Here is a 21,841-nt window from a genome sequence, read left to right on the forward strand (position 1 = left end):
CCAACAAATTGTTTCATTGGACACTCAACATGTATACAGGCCGTCGCTTCATTCTCACGCTTACCGAGAATGATGTCTACTCTTTCTCACACGCACACATACAGTAGACAGACACCCAAACCCCCTGGCTGTGGCTGACTGGGTGGCTGAGATCAGAGGTGCAGATACGGTCAGATTATATAAAGCTTGAAGGCCCGGACAAGATGTTCGAGTTAGTCATGGTACACAGAGACCATATTTACGCTAATTCCCTTACATCATTGCTGACTGGTATTAGTGAGAAGAGGAGCGTATGTGATTATTAGAGTTTTGATGTTGGGAGGCTTATATGTTCAATAAATCTTGAACTTTAATATTAAAGTTGCATTAAACATTATCTTCAATATCTAGGTTCTTTTAGCACCTCCACGCCAATAAAACCACTGGAAGCTAGCTCCCCTTTGAGGCCCCCTGTGAGGAGTAAGGAATTGTGTACCATTTGCTAGTCGTGTCTTGAAAAGTAACCCAAGATTTGCGAAAGTCTCGATAAAGGATTATGGTTAGGCATTGACCGGGAATTGTTAAGCGTTAGGTTGATAAAAGCCCTTCCAGCATCAAGTCTGGCAAAAGTTTGAGAGGTTTGTGAATCCAAGATTCACTTCTAGACTCATTAAAATATGACGGTGTATAGAAAGGTGACACAATATTTGTGAAGCTCTCAACATGGGATAGTGGTTGGACATTGACCTTGAATGGTTAAAACGCCTGCTAAAAAAGGCCTTTTCTGTAAACCCCCTCTCAAAACCTGAGGGTTTTCAGAAAAATATTCCACATTTTTCAACGCCTACTAAAACCTTAATTTCTCAGGCTCTATAGCAGATAAAACATGAGATAAAAAGCATTTGAGAGCTTACTTCTTTGGCTTTCAACTTGTCTGACTTGCTTGGCCATAATCTTCAACTGCATTTAAAAAAAAAAAATCAATAAACATCTACATCTAAATCATCTGGGATATCATTTAAATCTGGTCCTGTGTCATCCTCCATATTTTCATTAAAATCCGAATCAATTACTTCGTCAATATCACTTCCTTCACTTGAGTCAGCCATGACCGAGCGCTAGCACGGTGTTTAACATTTTCAACCAAAACATACTCCACGTGTTGGCTTATTTCGACCAATCACAGCGCATGTTATTAGTCACATGAGTTTAAAAAAAATCCCTAAGCATCTCTGTCACTCGCCCTAAGAGTATCTCAGCAAATCACAGTATAATATAATAACATATAATTGGCCACGTGCCTCGAAAAAGACGACACCGCTCAAAATGACACAGACGCGTTTACCGGCCTTAATGGGAACTACGCATAGATGCGTGATCCGGTCTTAAAGGTAAACACGCACAGATGCGTGATCCGGTCTTAAAGGTAAACACACAAAGATGCGTGATCCGGTCTGAATGGGTTGATGGAGGTATGGATCGTTCGTTGGGCAACAAGTCTGCAAAGAGTTTTTCGAGAAGTTTTTTAAATTGAGGGTTTCCCTCAAGACACAACCACCTTTGATTATACAGACACAAGGAGGCCATATTGGGTAAGACTAGACAGCATTTCTAATGAAAACTCTGCATATAAAAGTTGACCAGTATTGAAATGTAAATATTAAGCTGGTTCTGTGAAAACATAAGATTCATTAGATTTGGAATATGTGGTTTTGACTAGCCAGTGAACAAGTGGAACTGGCAAAGTCGCAGTGATTCACGATAAATGTGCAGTTTGTGTTGCAGGTGAACAAAGTTTGTTTGTCCGTCTGTCCTGCCCTCAATTGCTCCCTCCAAGTGTTATCTAACCACAACAACTGGAGCCGTCGCTTGGCTCGAGGAAACAAGGGGATCAGTGTTTGTCGCCGACAGGAACGGCTGGGGGAAATTCTGCTGTCCTCTGCTCCCCATTCAAAATCACTGTCATGCTGTAATTTTCAGGCACACAGGGCAGTTCTGTGTGGTGTGTGTGTGTGGGATATGTTTGAAAAACCTGCATCTTTTCCTGAGTTTTTTTGGTTCTTCATGTTTGTGTGGGTGTGTTGCACGTAAGGACAGTATTCATGCTCACACAGACATGCAGGTTATTTTCCGATATTGCACGGAGGTGTTTTTCCCCATCATTCTCCATTACGCCGTCTCTATCCATGAATGAGGGGTTTGTTTGGTTTTCCTGTGTCCTTCCGCTGTGCACTGTTACCCGGGTTTTGCTCTCTGTTTCCTGGCCTGGACTTTTTTTTTTTTTTTTTTTACCTTAGCCTCGGAGAGGAAATGATTTCTGACTGGGAGGAGTGGGGCAGGAATGACAAACTAATATATCCTACCTCTAAAACCGGCTTAGGCGTGCAATGCAAATCTTTCTTTGTTCCAATATTTTGCTGCCAAATTTGGTTTCCACTAGCTTATGCTACAGTACAAAGAGTCTTCATAAACATCTGTGGTTGCTTCAGTAAAATATTTAATAACTGATACTAGCAGTATTATTGAACTTTTTCCTCGTATGTGGCTTCAAGAATTGTTGACATTCTGCCAACAACTCATTCCCTCTACTACAGCACATTGCAAGTTATCACAATGTATTAAAATAAATATTACATCCTCCTCTTGAATTATTTTTACCCGTATTGCATTTCCTTGTAAACTGGTGTGGCGCTCCAGCTTCCATCCTCGCCTTGACATCCCTCTAAACACACCATAATTCCACCGCTCTTCTTTTTCCTCGTAACTCAATGCTGGCCTCAATACAAGTACAAACTTTTACACATGCAGGTGCACACACACACACACACACACACACACACACACACACACACACACACACACACACACACACACACACACACACACACACACACACACACACACACACACACACACACACACACACACACACACACACACACACACACACACACACACACACACACACACACACACACACACACACACACACACACACACACACACACACACACACACACACACACACACACACACACACACACACACACACACACACACACACACACACACACACGTGTGTGTTTACTCCTTTTTAAAAAGGTTGTCAGAGCCTATCATCTCAGCTAAGCCGAGCCTGCCTGCCATGGAAAGAGAAAGGAGGGGTCCGATCCTCGTCCCTGTTTCCAACAGAAAAACCTCAGCCAAAAAACAAATTAGCAAAGAGACACAAGGGAGGATTTATTGCTATTTATTCAATTTACTATTGAGTGAGAGAGGGGGGCTCAATTCCCCTTTTTTCTCTGAGCACAATGTCATATCCTGTTGGATTTTTTACCACAAAGTGAGACCAGAGTTGTTGTGGAGAGACACGCTGAAGGGTATTAAGAGAACGAGAGATGTTTTGGCGAGGGGAGAGGGGTGAAAGAGAGGGCTAACCAGAATGTTCTAGTGCTCCGATGCTATGTTGACAATTCTTAAACAGCACAGGAAAATTACTTTCTCCAATGTTGGGAGGGAGATCTGGAGATTGAGGGTATTGAAACAATGCACTGTAGCCTGAAAATATTGGAGTCACATGGGCACATGTTTATGTCAATGCTGCAAAGAGGAGCTGGAAAGGGGGCTGGCATGATTTAAAATGGGCTGTGCCCTTCAATAACATTCATTACTGACAGTTTAGCTCTAAACTGTGGCTTCAGGCAGCCAGTCAACTGAGGGCCAGCCAGAGATTAGAGCTGATGAACACTAAACCACAGCAGAGAGCAACTTACCTTCTTCTTGCTGCAGTAGATCTGCCATTTCTTTTCATCGGGCAGAGCGAACATGGCCTCCCTGTTCTTGTCCGTGAGGTCCAGTTCATCCTGCAACAACAAAGGGGACTGTTTTATCCACACAGTGTTCGTCATTAAACCATTGCACACATTGTTGAATTACATTTACATTGGATTAACTTCTTATAGCATATCAACAAAACCTTACAAATGAACATTATCATATTTAAAGGGGACATACTGTGCTCATTTTCAGGTTCGTATTATGGTTAGGGTTTCTACTAGAACATGTGGAAATGTTTTTAGACTGCAAAAAACAAATTATTTTTGTCATAAATTCTACATTCATTCATCCTCAGTCTTAAACGATCTCTTTTTAGCGCCTCTTTCTTTAAGCCCTGCTGCTTGAAAGAAACTCAGTCAACTCTGCTTGCTTTTCAGGTTGCTGGGCGGTAGCAGGCCTGGGAAATTGATAAATATTTTTGGATATTGCGATACAGCAGTGGTTCTTTCCTGGTTTTAAAGGCTGTGCTACAGTAACGACTGTTCTAGCTGTTCTGTTATTTACCTTTACCCACTATAGTCACATTACTCGTGATTATTTATCATAAATCTCACTGTGTAAATATTTTGTAAAAAGCCACAACAGTAAACTCCATGATACTGTCACAATAGCATTGGGTAAAAACAAAATTGTGATACTTTATCAACTCCATATCACAACCCTATGTGGCATTTAATAAGCCTCAATAAAACATCTTATGTTTGTGACATAAGATGTTTGTGAGGCAGCCTTTTAGAAACTGACTGGGTTGTCATAGTGTTTGGGTTGGCAGTCACTCCACATCCCAGAATGTCATCTTCCAAAGTAATCACAGGGAGACACATGAATACTACCAGCCCCATGCTTTGGTACAGAATCCGACTATCCCTTTATTGTTGTTGTCACTATATCAATACGGTGCCAAAGATTTTGAGCAGTGACTGCAGATCATTGGATGAGTTGAGTTTACACAGCTACATTTGATTGTCTGACCCCCCCCACTGTCTTACTGAGAACTGCTCTCCGCAGACCACAGAGGAGTGTTTTAATATTCATTCTGCTGCTCTGCTCAATTCTTCCGCTCAGTACAAGGAGCCTCCTGCACCTTTTGAAATGCATATGAGGGCCGGAAATGAATCTCTGTGTGCAGGGAAGGAAAAAGTGAAGTCTTGGAAAGAGAAGAGATGGATACATTGAAGTTGAAGGGAGAATGAGAGAAATAAAGGAAGGACACAGAACAAATAAAGGGGCTGTGCAGTCCTGGAAATGGATCAGTATAAAAAAAATGGAGGATGAGATGCCATAGCGTGAAGAGCTTTGTGCTCTGCCTCAAACTAATCTCATCATAATGGGGTTGCTACCATGACGTCAGACAGAAGTGCTGGGCCTCCAAGGCCCCCCAAACTGAAGATGGCTACCAGTGCCAGAGGTGGGGCCCCTTAAAGCCGGCCAGTAGATCCACAGGGTTTGTTTTCATCCATTCAGCTGGACAGGGTAGGGTGAGGTGGCCCACATTCCAAGTACCCGACACTATGAAGAATGACATCATCTCTCACACAGTGCTTTCAATGGGAGAACCAGCAGCAGCATGATTGTGGTTTTGGCAAAAAAGGAAAAATCTGAAGGATGTGAACTTCAAGGGGGTCTAATACAGATATAAACCACAAAGACGCTTTGAATCTTTGGTCAAAGCCTCATTTTATCTTAGCAGTGTGAATTCAAGGGTGAATTGTGACTCACAACCAGAGCTTATCATCTACAGTCTACCTAACCTGCTGCAAAAAAATGAATACCGTTGATATTAGTGTGCTGTTATTTGTGGCCTGTGTGCTCTCAAGAAGAAAGCTAGCGATCTTTGCAGCTAAACATCTAACCACTGACTATCTGTCCTTCAATCTTTACAGATTTTAGCTTTGGGTTGGACTACGATACTCTCTCCACATCCCCGGGCTTTAAAACTGAGGTTAAGAAGCCAGCTCGTCTCTGGCATGTGGTGTGGTTGCCGGGTCAAAGCCCTGCTGTCCAAGCTGCTGCTGTTTGGATGAGCTGATACTTGGAGTTGGTTGGGAAATCAGTGAGAATGAGACCCCTGGATTTGAACCAGATGGGAGCTGAGCCCGGTACTTGATCTCTTTTTGCTCCTTTCTTGCTCTCGATATCTTCTCCCCAGGCCTCTTAATGTACGGTCTCATTTGGAAGTTATATGAGAGCAGGATATACGTCAGCAATGAAAATTAGGATTAAGATGTCCCAGACATGCAGGTTCAACAGTTTAGCAGAGCAGGTAAGCTATCGGAGGAATCAACAATTCCACTTAGAAATAGGTATATGATTACATAAGGCCGTTGCATAAGCTTTAAGACATATGAGGATAAAGCAAAGTATGGCAGCAAGAACAGGAAAACAGGAAAGGAGTGGCAGGGTGGACCGAGGGCTAATGCATCAGGAGATTTTAAAATGCATGTTTCATTTAGTTTTTAGTGTAGCAGAAGGGGGACCAGTCTTAATTTGAATCAGAGAAAGGAAAGATGAAGTGTAGGATGAAGACATCGGGGGGGTGCTGGAATGTTGAGGACAGGCCAGCTAAAGGACTTTTATATCCAGTTATGCAATATTTGACATTTTCCTTTCAACCCCAAACTCCTTAAAAACTGACAGCTCTCTTACATGGTTGGTCAAAACAAGTAAAACCCTGAAAACACCCTAAGTCGATCTTCCAAAACAAAACAGAACCGCTTTCCACATTACTTTGAAAACGTTCTCTTGATGTGCCTCCGTCCTCCTTGGCCAGCACGCTCCAGTTGGGAATTCACATAAACCAAAACTAATATTGTAACACCTGCGGACCGAGAGGGGAAAATACATACCTAAGGGTTCTCAACCTCTTCTTTTTCATATTTCCTCCACAAACGTCTATTGAATAATGTTACAATTCAAAAAGGGTGTCACGGTTATGAGCTCTTTAGACCTTTCAAATTTTTGTTTCTCATGACTGGTGGGCTTTCCAAATTTGCTAACATAATACAGAACATATGGTATAGAAAGAGGGCGCTTAAAAATAATACAGGTCTTCTGCCACAGATTTGCTCAAATAAAGTCATTTTGAAGCAATTTAATTTCATGTCATCTCCAATATTAAAGTATTATGTCCATCTCGCATTATCATTTCTAATGTAACATCTATTTTCAATCGTGTTTAGTCTAACATTCAAAGAAAAGCACTTTGAAAAGCTTGTTTTTATTTTACCACAGTTGGACAAATCCTAGGAGTTTGTGTCTACTCACTTCTTTCCATTGACTTTGCAACTGCACAGTGTCGAAAATTCACTTTAAATTCTGTCTCATCACACACGAGATGTTATTATTTAAATTTTACACACAGAGTGTTTTTTGGACGGAGTAAGTCTAGCTGTTTGCACCTGCCTTATGCTAAGCTAGGCTAATCAAATCCTGTCCTTTTACTACGATTCCTCTATATAGCAACTTTTCAGAGTAGGATTCACTGGGAGATCTGTCAGGTGAATGAGCTTAGTGATGACATGCATGTATACTCTTACTGTTATTCCCCCCAGAGATTATGTTGAATGATGACCTAAAAAGATTCAGATGATGTAACATGTGTGCAGCGTTTATGTATACCATATGGAAAGCATGTAAAGGAAGACAGAGGGATGAGTAGCAATGACACACCGGAGAGAATTCAGACTAGTGTGGGAAAACGGAGACTAACTAAAGGACAGGAGTATGGTAACAGGTAAAAAAAAAAAGTAGAGACTGCAGTTGGGGTAAAGATGGGGGTCAAGGCAAACTTTACACCAAAATGTTTGCAAAACAAACTCCACAGGAAGAGTAGGGGTCAGTGAGTGAGTAGGTGTGAGTGCCTGGCATACTGTAGGAGTGTGAGTGGGTGTGTCTCTGTGACAACTGATTGAGGATGTTTGAGGCTCCACCTCAATGGGAAATGTGTGTGGTCCAAGAATGACATCCTTTCACATGCATGTGCGGCTATGAAGTGACGTTTCCAGAGCGCACGTAAATGTTTTTACCTCATGTGAAGTCTTACAGTATTGGTAGAGAGGGTCTGTCGGATGACACACACACACACACACACACACACACACACACACACACACACACACACACACACACACACACACACACACACACACACACACACACACACACACACACACACACACACACACACACACACACACACACACACACACACACACACACACACACACACACACACACACACACACACACACACACACACACACACACACACACACACACACACACACACACACACACACACACACACACACAGTCTCGGGGCGAGACAGGAAGTCAGAGGAAAGACGGGCAAGATGGCAGGAAGTCATACAAGGCCACCAGGGAGCCAAAAGGAAGCTGTAGCTGCAATTATTGACTCAAACAAGTGTTAGGGAATGTGTGTGTTTGTGTGTATTTGTGTATGTAGGCCTGTCATAATATTTAATTAAGTTGACAATTTATTGTTACATAAAAAACATGATTGTTATTTTAAGACCTGATACGAAAGATATAATAGCATATTAATGCAAGCAACACTTTTGAAACACTACTTAAATGTAATTCTAAAGAATATACAGACTTCTGATAAACAAAATTGACTGTGCAATGCGCATGACCTAAAATTGTAGGAAAAACCATGCTGTTTAAAATGCTTGGCTCCAATACTGGCTAAAACTCTTATTCTAACAAACATACAAATCGCATTATTGAGGTCAGTATCAATAACATACAAATGATATAAGTCATGCCCAAATATCATATAGGATTGTTGATAATGTAAAATTTGAGCTCTAACTTTGAGGTTAGGTCCATAAATGTTATGACAAGTCCATATAGTAATTATCACAGGCCTATGTGTGTGTGCTACACCAGTCATACCCGCACAAATAGTCCTGGAGTTCTTCACACAAGGCAAAGAATGAATAATTTTCCACAACCAAGAAAAGGTCAAAGACTAATTTCTTCTTCTTAAGACACAGTATAGTGGGAATGTATTTAAGTTCTGAAACAAATCATCACACTCACACACTAGGCTCACACCACCATGCAGCATTTACATGAGTCATAGTATCCTTCATGAGTCAGTAAGTAGCCGTTGCTAGCCTACTGCCTCTTGAAACAAGGCTCGACCACTTCTGTCATAAGGTTGACTGGGGACAGTAAGAGCTGGTAGGAAGAGAACATTAGAAATGGGAAGCCGGTTAGATTAATGAAAGGGAGGGAAATATGGTGCATCCCAGGGCGTACACTGTGGAGGAAACTCACTCCTAATGGCTCACAGGGTGGAGAACATTTCCATTCTCTGCTGTCTTGCAATGCATTTATGATTTGTGTCCAGCTTTGGAAAATTAGGAGAGGATTTGGGTTTTAAAAGAGTCCAGTCTGTACTGTGATTGTGAGTCAAATGGATTGGACGCTATTAAAAGGTTGTGGCGGACAGATTGACACTGGACAGCTGGACAACTGCCCAGAGTGGTTGGATTAAAACTGTCCCAAATATTAAGACAGAGAAAAAAAGAATGAGGCTACCACATAGAAGGAAGAGACAGGCAGAGAGCAAAGAGACAACACACTAATCTGATGCATGCCAGAACAGTATTCGCCAGATGTTGGCCTAAAACAACCTGATTCAGCAGCACCGATTTGGCTGTATAAACTGTGCATACTGAAAGGCTCTTCCTTTGTAAATAATACAATAAACAACTTGGGGAGGGCATTTATTCGCAAAAAAAACAATGACATACGGACGCTCAGTTGGACTTGGCATCTTTCTTTTCTTCCCACTACAATCTAAAGTGAGCCAAGGCTTTCAACTTTTTTCCAAAGCAGATTTTCTATCCAAAGTTCGTCCAAATCTGTTTTTGTCTTTGTAGTTTATTCTCTTTTTATAAGAGTTTATACTGCGTGGCTTCAGTGGCACAACGAAGTTGGGTTCAGGCACTTCAACACAGTGGGACCATATGCCGACCTTTCAACATCAAACGCAATGTGTGTGAGACTTATCTCAAAACAATCTCACACTTTCTTCTTCTTTTTTGGGAGACCCACACTGCCATCATTGAAAAATATATCCAAGCAGGATAAAAACTGAACAAAACCCCTTCTTAATTATCTTAATATGGAGCTAATTCATATTTGATGATACAATGTTATTAACAGGGAATTGCCCTGACAAAGCAAAATAAAGCTGCCATTGTTCTGAAAGCACTGCCAAACCTTACACATGGCCTTTATATTAACTTTTCGTGCAAGCCTTGAAAAGCTAGTGGAAAGAGACGATTAAAAAACGCACGCAGATCCAAAAAACAGAACCCTACACTGTGGCACATTTGCTATCTGTAAACTCTGCAGTCAGCTGCAAATGTACATTCTAATTAATGTGATCCATTAGTTCCTCTTATGTGGGTTTTGTTCATTTTGTCCAAATCAGTGGCAACTGCTTCCAGGCTTATTTGCATGGGTTTATCAAGTTCTTTGCTGTGGCTTTCATATGGGTTTATGGCAGACTTTGAAGCAGGTCAGTTCTTCAGACATTCTTTAGGATGAGTTGTTGGGGATTTGGCAGTGGAGAGAGAGTGTTTACACAAGGGAACCAAAGATGGATCCCATACATGCTTCTTCTGCAGTATTAGTTTTGTCAGCTACACACCAAGGAGAATAAGCCACCTCTTTCGCTACATTAACTATTCTATTTTCCTGCATTTTGCATGATGTGGCAGAGGTTGCTTAAAGGTTATGCACTTAAGAATGCTTGTCATGTTTAGGTTGCCATAACTTGTTGGCGTTTTTTTATAGTTGCGTAGTTTGTCACCATAATATCAATGTTTTGTGGCCTTGTTTTTGTCAGTATAAAACGTAAAGATATTCAGTTTTAATGTTGGATAACAGATACAGCTGTAAGTGTGAAACCAGCAACAAACCTCTAACAGCTTCCAAAATCTCATGAGACACAGAAATGTATTTTCATTTTACAGTGGGGCAAAAAAGTATTTAGTCAGCCACCAATTGTGCAAGTTCTCCTATTTAAAAAGATGAGAGAGGCCTGTAATTTTTATCATAGGTACACTTCAACTATGAGAGACAGGATGAGAAAAAAAAATCCAGGAAATCACATTGTAGGATTTTTAATGAATTAATTGGTAAATTCTTCGGTAAAATAAGTATTTGGTCACCTACAAACAAGCAAGATTTCTGGCTCTCACAGACCTGTAACTTCTTCTTTAAGAGGCTCCTCTGTCCTCCACCCGTTACCTGTATTAATGGCACCTTTTTGAACTCGTTATCAGTATAAAAGACACCTGTCCACAACCTCAAACAGTCATACTCCAAACTCCACTATGGCCAAGACCAAAGAGCTGTCAAAGGAGACCAGAGACAAAATTGTAGACCTGCACCAGGCTGGGAAAACTGAATCTGCAATAGGTAAGCAGCTTGGTGTGAAGAAATCAACTGTGGGAGCAATTATTAGAAAATGGAAGACATACAAGACCACTGCTAATCTCCCTCAATCTGGGGCTCCACGCAAGATCTCACCCCGTGGGGTCAAAATGATCACAAGAACGGTGAGCAAAAATCCCAGAACCACACGGGGGGACCTAGTGAATGACCTGCAGAGAGCTGGGACCAAAGTAACAGAGGCTACCATCAGTAACACACTACGCCGCCAGGGACTTAAATCCTGCAGTTCCAGACGTGTCCCCCTGCTTAAGCCAGTACATGTCCAGGCCCGTCTGAAGTTTGATAGAGCGCATTTGGATGATCCAGAAGAGGATTGGGAGAATGTCATATGGTCAGATGAAACCAAAATAGAACTTTTTGGTAAAAACTCAACTCGTCGTGTTTGGAGGAGAAAGAATGCAGAGTTGCATCCAAAGAACACCATACCTACTGTGAAGCATGGGGGTGGAAACATCATGCTTTGGGGCTGTTTTTCTGCAAAGGGACCAGGACGACTGATCCGTGTAAAGGAAAGAATGAATGGGGCCATGTATCGTGAGATTTTGAGTGAAAACCTCCTTCCATCAGCAAGGGCACTGAAGATGAAGCGTGGCTGGGTCTTTCAGCATGACCATGATCCCAAACACACCGCCAGGGCAACGAAGGAGTGGCTTCGTAAGAAGCATTTCAAGGTCCTGGAGTGGCCTAGCCAGTCTCCAGATCTCAACCCCATAGAAAATCTTTGGAGGGAGTTGAAAGTCCGTGTTGCCCAGCGACAGCCCCATAACATCACTGCTTTAGAGGAGATCTGCATGGAGGAATGGGCCAAAATACCAGCAACAGTGTGTGAAAACCTGGTGAAGACTTACAGAAAACGTTTGACCTCTGTCATTGCCAACAAAGGGTATATATCAAAGTATTGAGATGAACTTTTGTTATTGACCAAATACTTATTTTCCACAATCATTTGAAATAAATTCATTAAAAATCCTACAATGTGATTTTCTGGATTTTTTTTTCTCATTCTGTCTCTCATAGTTGAGGTATACCTATGATGAAAATTACAGGCCTCTCTCATCTTTTTAAATGGGAGAACTTGCACAATTGGTGGCTGACTAAATACTTTTTTGCCCCACTGTATATCACAATAATACTAATAATACTAATAATAATAATACATTTTATTTGAAGGCGCCTTTTCTCAGCACTCAAGGACACCATACATGATACACACACAAAGACAATAAAAGGAATCAACAATGCAAGTAACAAATAAAATAAAAACAATAGACGATGACAGAGGAATTGGCATCAAGTGTAATAAGCAGTTTTGAACAGATGTGTTTTGAGTTGTGTTTTGAAATGGGGGAATGAATCCATGTTTCTGAGTTGGGGTGGTAATGAGTTCCAGAGACGGGGAGCAGAGTGGCTGAAGGCTCTGCTCCCCATGGTGATGAGACGGGCGGAGGGGACAGACAGGTGTATGGAGGAAGAGGATCTGAGGGAGCGGGAGGGAGTGGGAACATGGAGGAGGTCGGACAGATATGGGGGGGCGAGGTTGTGGATGGCTTTGAATGTTAACAGCAGGACTTTGAATTGAATACGGAACTGAACTGGGAGCCAGTGGGGCTGTTGGAGGACAGGAGTGATGTGGTGGATGGAGGGGGTTCGAGTTATGACGTGGGCAGCTGAATTCTGGACCAATTGAAGCTTATGGAGGGTTTTTTGAGGGAGGCCGAAGAGGACAGAGTTGCAGTAATCCAGGCGGGAGGTGACAAGGATGGCGGCAGTGTGGGGGGTAAGGGAGGGGCGGAGGCGATTGATGTTTCGTAAGTGGAAATAGGCACACCGGGTAATGTTATTGATGTGGGATTGAAAGGATAGTGTGCTGTCAAGGATGACACCCAGACTCTTAACCTGGGGGGAGCGTGAAACAGAGGAGTTGGCAATAGTGAGGGAAAAGCTGTCGGTTTTGGATAGAGTGGATTTGGTGCCAATGAGGAGAACCTCGGTTTTGTTACTGTTTAGCTTAAGGAGGTTTTGGGTGAACCAGGTTTTTATTTCGGAGATGCAATCGTTGAGGGAGGTGGGCGGGAGAGTGGACGAGGGTTTAGTGGTGAGGTAGAGCTGGGTGTCATCAGCATAGCAGTGGAATTGAATGTTAAATTTGTGGAGGATATTGCCGAGGGGATGGAGGTAGATGATGAAGAGGAGGGGCCCAAGGACAGAGCCCTGTGGCACACCTGAAGTGACGGCGGAGGGGATGGATTTAAAGGATTTGACTTGAATGAACTGCGGCCAGAGAGGTAAGATGTGAACCAGTCTAAAGGAGTATGGGTGAATCCAATGGAATATAGTCTGTTGAGGAGGGTGGTGTGACAGATGGTGTCAAAGGCTGCACTCAGGTCGAGGAGGATGAAGATGGAGAGGAGTCCAGAATCAGCTGCCATAAGGAGGTCATTGTTGATTTTGATGAGTGCTGTTTCAGTGCTATGGAGTGGGCGGAAACCGGACTGGAACTGTTCATACAGGTTATTGTGGGATAGGTGACAGAAGTTGTTGAAGTCGGAGGGGTCGGCGCCAGGTTTTTTCAGAATTGAGGTGATTGCAGCAGTCTTGAAGGATGTAGGGACAGTTCCAGTGGTGAGAGAGGAGTGGATGATGGCAGAAATAAGGGGGACCAGAGAGGGGAGGCAGACTTTAACAAGTTGTGTGGGGAGGGGGTCCAGTTGACAGGTGGATGGCTTGAATTTCCGGATGAGTTCTGTGATTTCTGAGAGAGTGGGGAGCTGGAAGGAGGAGGATGAGTGTGTGGATGGGTGAGAGTCTGCTGAGATGCTGAGGTGAGGGATTGATCCAAGGTGCTGGTGGATGTTCTTGATTTTTGCCGTGAAAAAGGACATAATGGAGTTGCAGAAGGAGGTTGTGTACAAGTGAGGGGGGAGATAGTCCTGGGGTTTGGTGATATCGTTCAGTAGGGAGAACAGTGACTTGGAGTTTCCTTTATTGATAGTGATTAGACTTGAGTAGTAGTGGGTTTTGGTGCTGGCAATGGAGTCCTTATAATGTATGATGTGGTTATTGTACATTTCTTTGTGAATATGGAGACCAGTTCTTTTATGTAATCGTTCGAGTTGCCGACCTTTGGCTTTCATGAGGCGAAGATCAGGGGTGAACCAAGGGGCAGAGACAGAGAAAGAAACAGATCTGGTTTTTAACGGAGCAAGGGAATTGAGAATATTATGGAGTCCAGTGTTGTAATGAGAAACCAGGTCATCAGGGGTGGATAGATTGTGGATGTCAGGGAGGCAGAAGGAGTGGAAAGTTGAAGTGAGATTGGCAGGGTTAATGTTCTTTGTATTCCGGATCTGTCAACCCCGACCTGAGCCACGGGGTTGACAGAGGTAAACAAACCCACTAGGAGTGGATTCGTTCAACTGAGAGAAGTCGTTGGGCTGTTGCCATTCCTCGGGTAACAGAGAAAGTCTAGTTTATGGTCAGTGATGAGTTCCTGGATGAGATGTCCCTTGCTTGTCAGAGAGCGGATGTTGAGCAGAGCGAAGTTGAGTGAGGTGTTGTCGCAGCTGGTGGTGGTGCTAGCCGACCGAGCTAGGCGGGCTAACACGCTGTGGTCAAGAGCCCGGCTGGTGGAGCGTGGAAGGCATCGAGAGCTGGACCAGATGGACTTTATTGCTGTTGAACTGTTGTGGTGAAAATTCCAGCGGGACCCTTGGTGGATGTATCTCTGGCGGGGCTGGAAGGTGACGTCCGGGTGAAGGTGGAGAGCCTCTGGCGCAGGTCCAGGAAGGTAAAAGCGCAGCCGGAGCAGGTTAGCGGCCGAGTACTGAAGCATACCCATCACTGGCAGGTGAACAGGTAGCAGAAAGAGCCAGACACAGACAAACAGGATGTATGTCCTACCGGCCCACATTGTGGACGAGGACTCAGGCAGCGTCGGCGACCAGAAACAAAAACGCCAGGTGAGGCTCAAGCCGGGACAGAAACAGGTGAGCTAACAGTGAAGACTCACAGAGACGGTAGTGCCGGCAAATCGTGGAAATGAAGGCAATTACCCTGTCCGATTAGGTCATAAAAACCATCAAACAAGTATGGAAAGTTTGAAAGTTACAGGCGAGCAGCGGCAGCAAGTAGTGCCAGCGTTCACACATTTATCCTGTATGTATGTCTGTGCAATGTGACAATAATACAGACAGAACACATGGCCACCAATTTTTCAAGTCAGCTTAAGGTCTTTCCTCCCAATAACAGTGTAAGGCTCGTAACAGGGGAATACCCTATTATGGATGTGCAGACACGTGGAGGTGGTTCACTCCATTTTGCCAAGATCTTTTGCTCCCACTTCAGAGGCTCCATTGAGTCTCATTCCGATCCTCAGGAGAAGCATTCATAACAATAATCCCATCTCCTGTTGCCATGGATACACACTGTTATGTTATTTTTTTATTTTTCTTTATTTCCACCCCCTTAGCGCAGCCCCTTACCTCGCTGCATTGGCTTTTAATGTCAGCTTCAAAGGCATTTGGCTTGATGTCTGGTAGTAGTGATTTCTGGACGACAACGACAAATGTATCAGCATTTCCGATGCGGATCAGTTAAACAGATGTGGGGGATCTTGGGAACATGACCATTAGGTAGAAGCAGTGGAGAACACATTAAGTGATTTACAGATTAGAAGGTCATTTGAGTTGGATGTTAACCTTTTAGTGTTATTTTTAATGCTGGAATTCTGCAGTCAAGTAAAGACAAGATTAAACAGACACTTACAACCACAATGCCCCAAAGACAAAACATCTAAAGGATCAGATGAAGCCTTCCAACAAACATCTGAAGAGTAATTTATTCACAAAATGTGAAAGGGAGCAGATCCAATGACACAATATCAAATCTGCTTGGTCTCCTGGGTCAAATGCTGCAAGAAATTTTGAAATTGGGGGTTGGATTTATCTGCACTGCTGTTTCTTTAAATTGTGCAACTGTGTAAGCTTCATTGGAAGATCAGACATTTACCCCCTCAAAATAAGATGTGGGATAAGGGTGATTTTTTTTGGACTGCTGTGATTTGATCAAGAACTTTAGCATAAAATACAACTTTTGATTTAACCCTAGCAGTACATTTTTTCCCACATTTGTTCCACACAGAACTATAGGAGTACCGCCTTGCAGTTATTTGCCTCCGTCAAATTGCAGCTTACATCTATGTCATGACCACCACAACCTAATCAATTTAAACTTGTGTCCTACTGGACATTGGTGCCAAATTTGAAGTAATTCCCATAAGGTGTTCCTGAGATATTTTGTTCATTAGAATGGAATGAATGGACGGACGATCCCAATAACATAATGCTTCAGGCCATTCGGCATTGAAAACAATAAAACCTGGATTCATTTATGTATTTTTCAGGCCACAAGTCTGTAAGCTAACTACTGGTTAGTTCTCCTGAACAAAGCTTTAGTTATTGCAGCTAAAAGGCCAATAGGTCACTCCAGTCTAGGCGAACTGATTGATGCAATCAGTGTCTTCATTGCTACAATTCTAACTTCTAAATGTATCCAATCATGCTAATGAATACACTGCAACTAGCCAGATTTAATGATTTGTGCATTACCAGTGATTATGAGAAGCAGACTAGGGAGCACATTTAGGACCAAATCAGGTCAATTGCTGGAAAATGGGAAACGATGCCTGTTGGGAAAACATCTGCCTTAATGATAGTGAATACTTTCCTATCTCAAATGGAATTTCACTTAATCTCCTGAATTGATTCTGACAGTTGCAGGAGTGATATATCTTGCAGCCGGTGAACTCCCCAAGACTAAGACTTGACAGAGTCAGAATCAGTCCTTTAGCCAGGTAGGGAGTAGGAGACACAGGCAGAATGGAAACCTTTTACAGGAGCATGGCAGAAAAGTTAAGATGGATAAAGACAGGAGATAGGAAATGGGCAAACATCGAGACAGAAACAGGAAAGCCTTGTCTTCCAACAAAGCCGGAACTAGCTTGCATGGCAGCTGAAACCCACAGTCGACTTCTCCGTTCTGACAGCTGTGCCCTGATCCCTCTCAAGACCATGGGCGCATGTTTGGCACTGGTTGAAGACCAACAATCTCTGCCAACAAGAGTAATCCTTGCACAAAATCGGGAAATTTCACACAAGGTTGGGCTGTGTGTAGTGGAAAGGATGAGCTGCTACATTTCGTGTAAGGGGGGTTTGGCGTGGCCTAATCAAACCATCAAGTTGCCTTCCACAAGACCCAATCCCTTCCGATTCCTGTCCCTACTCCTCTTTGGCAGGGATAACGAACAACACGAAAATAGAAGACATTGTACCGGAGTACCATTTGGAGCCAACCTTATATATTTCATTTAATGAGCTACATTTCTGTACGGTGACTCATTTTGGAAATTGGTCAAACTAAGGCATCCATAACAGCACAGGACCGCGTTACAATGAAGTTGAAAAGGCTCATTAAACATAATCCGTGGATGGTTATTTTTTCTATCCCTAAAATGTGGCAATTTAAATTTCAGGTCATACAAAAAGCATCACACAACAATATCATTCCAGCTAAAAGTAATTTTCATGGCAACTGCCAAGCAGGTAGGCCTAGTTAGTTCACATGTGAAACATGTGCATGTAAATCATGCATTATTGTAGCCTGTGAAACCATCCGGGTTGTGTTGCCTGAACCCTATTTTTCCAAGTTTTTGGGCTGCAGCATGACACTCCAAGCCATTCCGCAACGCCTTTGTACATCGTTTAATGATATTGTTAGGTAAGGTAATTCTCTATCATTTCACCAAATACTTATTATAACAATCTGAGCAAGTCAATGGCAAAACAATCACTTTTAGTGGATATACATTGACGTTGCGGAATTGCAGGATTAATGTGTCTGTTTCGTGGCTTCTGTCAGGAAAATCCTGACATAATTACAAAAAATGGTTGTCGCATGAGTCACTTAGACGAAAAAAAAACAATGGGAAAATACATCTTAAAGAAAGTTTAAATTGCCCTTTAAGATTTAGGCCAATATGGCTTATTATAATCTTTATGGGACATGCATTTGCTTTGGATGACAATCTTAGGAGTCATTCCATCAAGCTTTCTCATTTATTAACATCACTCCATCTTTACTCACCACCAGTTCGGAGAAACGTGCTAGCAGCTCCTCGGCGGGCGGCATGGGGGCGCTGAACTCCAGCAGCTGGAGAGGCACGCTGTCCTTGAGGTTGATCTCCGGAGGCTCGCTGCTGCCAAAGCAGCACAGGAAGCCCAGGCCTGGCCGCGTCCTCTTCCTGGGCGGCATGGCGGCTGTAGCGACACGGTTGGCAGTGATGGTGCTGGACCAGGAAGGTAGAGGAAGGGGCCGAGGGGCAGGGAGGGGGAGTGGAGAGGAGGACGAGGCTGCTATCTAGGGGGCATGATCTGGAAAAGAGGAAAGATAGAAGGAAAAGGTTACAGAGACCTACAAAATGCAAGGTGGCCTACATGTTTGTTTGGTTTCCCCAGTGTCATTGACAATTACTTTCAATGTCATTCAATCCATAATGACACGCATATTGAATTGCATAATGCATGAAGTTTCAATGTACAGTAAATCGTTTAACTCATTTTCAATCAAAATGTTGCACAACAGAGATTCAGTCTATGTTATACGGCCTCGTGGTGGTCGACACACCCTTTGTTTAGTCAATGTTTCCTTGGAAATAATATATTTGGAGTGCACAGGAAGTGAAGCAATTCATATTTCCAGCTGCCCTGAGTTGTTTTGAATAAATACAGGAAGATGCATGAGCAACAAGAGCCACCACGGCAAAACAGAGGGGGAAATGCCACCTAAGAAATGTCTTGCATTTGTCTTACATGGACATACTGAAGACTTACTTCGAAAAATAGAAAATACAGACTCATATAGAAGTAATCTTTAGAAAGTAAACTGCAGAAATGCTTTGGCAATAAGAGCTCTATACCACCACAGATGACACAAACATCAACATAGGAAATCATCCAAGACCAACCACCATTGATTTTATCCATTTCCTTTAGAAATCCATTACTGTATGGGTAGTGAGAGGACAGAAGAGGCAGCAGGGTCCACCATCATATCCTCATCCTGACATTGGTTGCTCTTACGCCTCAACAAAGAAATCTCTTGTCCGTGAAGAAACAATAGCGCCTGTGCAGTGTGTGTGTATATGTGTGTGTTGTTTGTGCATCAATGGCTGCCCCAGCAGTGCCCTCACTCCTTCAATGGAGCGGACACTGTGTGTATGGACAGTAGTGAATGACACCCACTACAACAGGAGCAAAGCATTGAATAGGCCGAGACACCCTGGAGGATTTCCTCAATGCCACTAAAAGGATATGGGTGGTCTTAACTGTATGCATAATATACTCTTTACACCATATTATGCCCTATCAACCACATACTTACTAACACAATGCGAGTGTACACCAACAGAGGCTCAAACTGTTTCTAAAGCTCTTCTTTATGCAACAGTTTACAGCATGTGTGAATGAATGGACCTCCTGCAAATACCATGGCCATGCAAATATAGCCAAAATAGTTGACCAAGAAATCAATTTTGGAGACATTTGTGTGAAATACAATAACAAATTCCATCAAAGTTGCCTCAAGAGTACAGAAGGCTAACAAAAGCAGATTTTTAAAGACCACACATCTCTTCCTGTTATGTTTTATTGATACGTGTACATACTGCAACCAAACAAGCATCATGATATGGCAAGAGCTTTGCACCCGTAATATGGCAATAAAAGTTTAGGACTTCTGTTTCCACAAAAAGCCACAATCTACTTCATCTTCACTGAGTCTGACTATCCGCCATTGCTCTCGGAGACATTCGTTCAGCGTAGGAGTTCTCACTGCATGGTTTAAAAATAGCCCGGATGGTAAATTCTTTATGAAAGCGCTGAGCCCTAGATAGAAGCTTAAAGGGGAAAAACAGAAAAGAGAAAACACCACATTTCCATTTTGTGCCGTTCGTCTTCTGCTCATTTGCTTTTTCTGCCTCCTTGAACCTACAGCCTTCTCAAGGCAGAGACAGCAGAGCTACACCTAAACTGGAGGCTATTTTAAAGTTTTTCTTTGGCTTGTTGAACATGGAAATACTCGTGCAGCTGACACTTGGTTTATTTTCTGACAAGTATTATCTAAAATTATTCTGTAGAATTACTTTCCATAATAGAGACTGTTTCATAGCTGTTGCATCAGAGTGCTGAATGTCAATTATAGCATGTTTGTCATCTTGTATCAGTGGGCTGTGCACATTTGATACTGCACCAACGCGTGTTAGTCGAGGTGACAATCCCTGAACGCCCCCCCAATCAGGGAGGGATTAACCTGCTGGGGCGATCCAGGGCAAAAATGACCCGTGGGCCCCCATTGATCCCCTGCTCCTTCTATTCCCAGTGCATAGTGTTTGTATCATGTTGCCCATGCAGAGCCCAAGAAACTCTCTCAGTTAGTATGTGTTCATTTGATGAAATATGTATGAATTTATGCAAGAACGTCATCTACTGCCATATAAATAGTCATTAGATCTACAGTTATACACAGGGGTATATTTACAGGACAGGGCTTCAAAATGTTCTAAATAAATAAATCCCCATGTTGGTCCCAATGCAGCATGACAATTGCCAAACTATCCCTACAATGTTACCAGACCAGAACTACAATGTAACAATGATTAATTTTTTTCTATAAAAGGTGTGAAAACGTTATTAGGGCCTAGTCAACACATACATAGGTTTGTTTTTTAAATCAGGGGTTTTCCTCTGTATCTTGTAGTTGTGTTTGATTATGTGCAGTGACCTCTTTAGCAAATTATGAGGCCTACATGTATGTGTAATAATTCTTAAAGTCCTGTTATCAAGGTTAGAATCAGCCCTTTTCTTTCCCGACCGCTGGTGCATGAAATGTTGTCAAAGGCGATGCCTTACAGAGATATTGGCCCACACTATAAAATTACAAGCAAAAAACTTCTCTACCCATCAACACTGACCCAACATGCTGTTTGGGTTTGGACAAAAAGGGCTAAAAGGAATAGAAAAATCCCATTCTGTGTGGATAAGGCCCTAAAATCAGCCTTACAATGTGCTTTATTGGTAATATGCACTACATAATTTTACTTTATACATTCTAAATTGTTTCCTACTGCTGTGATGTCCAACAACATTTGTTGTATGGCTGCTTAGGATTTTGCACTTCCTTGTTGTCCTTCATTTTTTCATATAGCTCAACTGCTCTACTTTGGATCTTGGGCCAGGGGCAATAGTCACTTTGCCTACAAGTCTGCCAGCAATCCTAAAATTGCAGCAAAGTCCCAGGTTGAAAATTCTGTGTAAATTGGACCAAGATCCAGTTTTACACCAACAGAGGCACAGTGTTATTATCAAACCAGATGTGGCTAAGCATGGCATGCTGATCAGACATTGATGTACTGTATAGGCAAGGATGGGGAAAAGGAAACAATGAGAAAAGCCCAATCCAGCATGGTAAATTATGG

General features: G+C 42.6%; 1 protein-coding gene across 6 annotated transcripts in view; it reads right to left on the minus strand.

The window, feature by feature from the left end:
- daam2 (dishevelled associated activator of morphogenesis 2) overlaps nt 1-21,841 on the minus strand; it is a 98,642-nt gene that overhangs the window by 44,686 nt on the left and 32,115 nt on the right. For all 6 annotated transcript variants that reach the window (XM_063908748.1, XM_063908744.1, XM_063908743.1 and 3 more), the window contains 2 exons: nt 18,454-18,740; nt 3,753-3,842 (listed from right to left, as the gene is read on the minus strand). In XM_063908748.1, the coding sequence (XP_063764818.1) occupies nt 3,753-3,842; nt 18,454-18,621 (258 nt within the window). In that variant the 5' untranslated portion in view covers nt 18,622-18,740. The remainder of the gene's footprint in view (nt 1-3,752; nt 3,843-18,453; nt 18,741-21,841) is intronic.

This window comes from Eleginops maclovinus, chromosome 19 (genome assembly GCF_036324505.1).
Source record: "Eleginops maclovinus isolate JMC-PN-2008 ecotype Puerto Natales chromosome 19, JC_Emac_rtc_rv5, whole genome shotgun sequence".
In the NCBI taxonomy this organism is placed as follows: domain Eukaryota; kingdom Metazoa; phylum Chordata; class Actinopteri; order Perciformes; family Eleginopidae; genus Eleginops; species Eleginops maclovinus.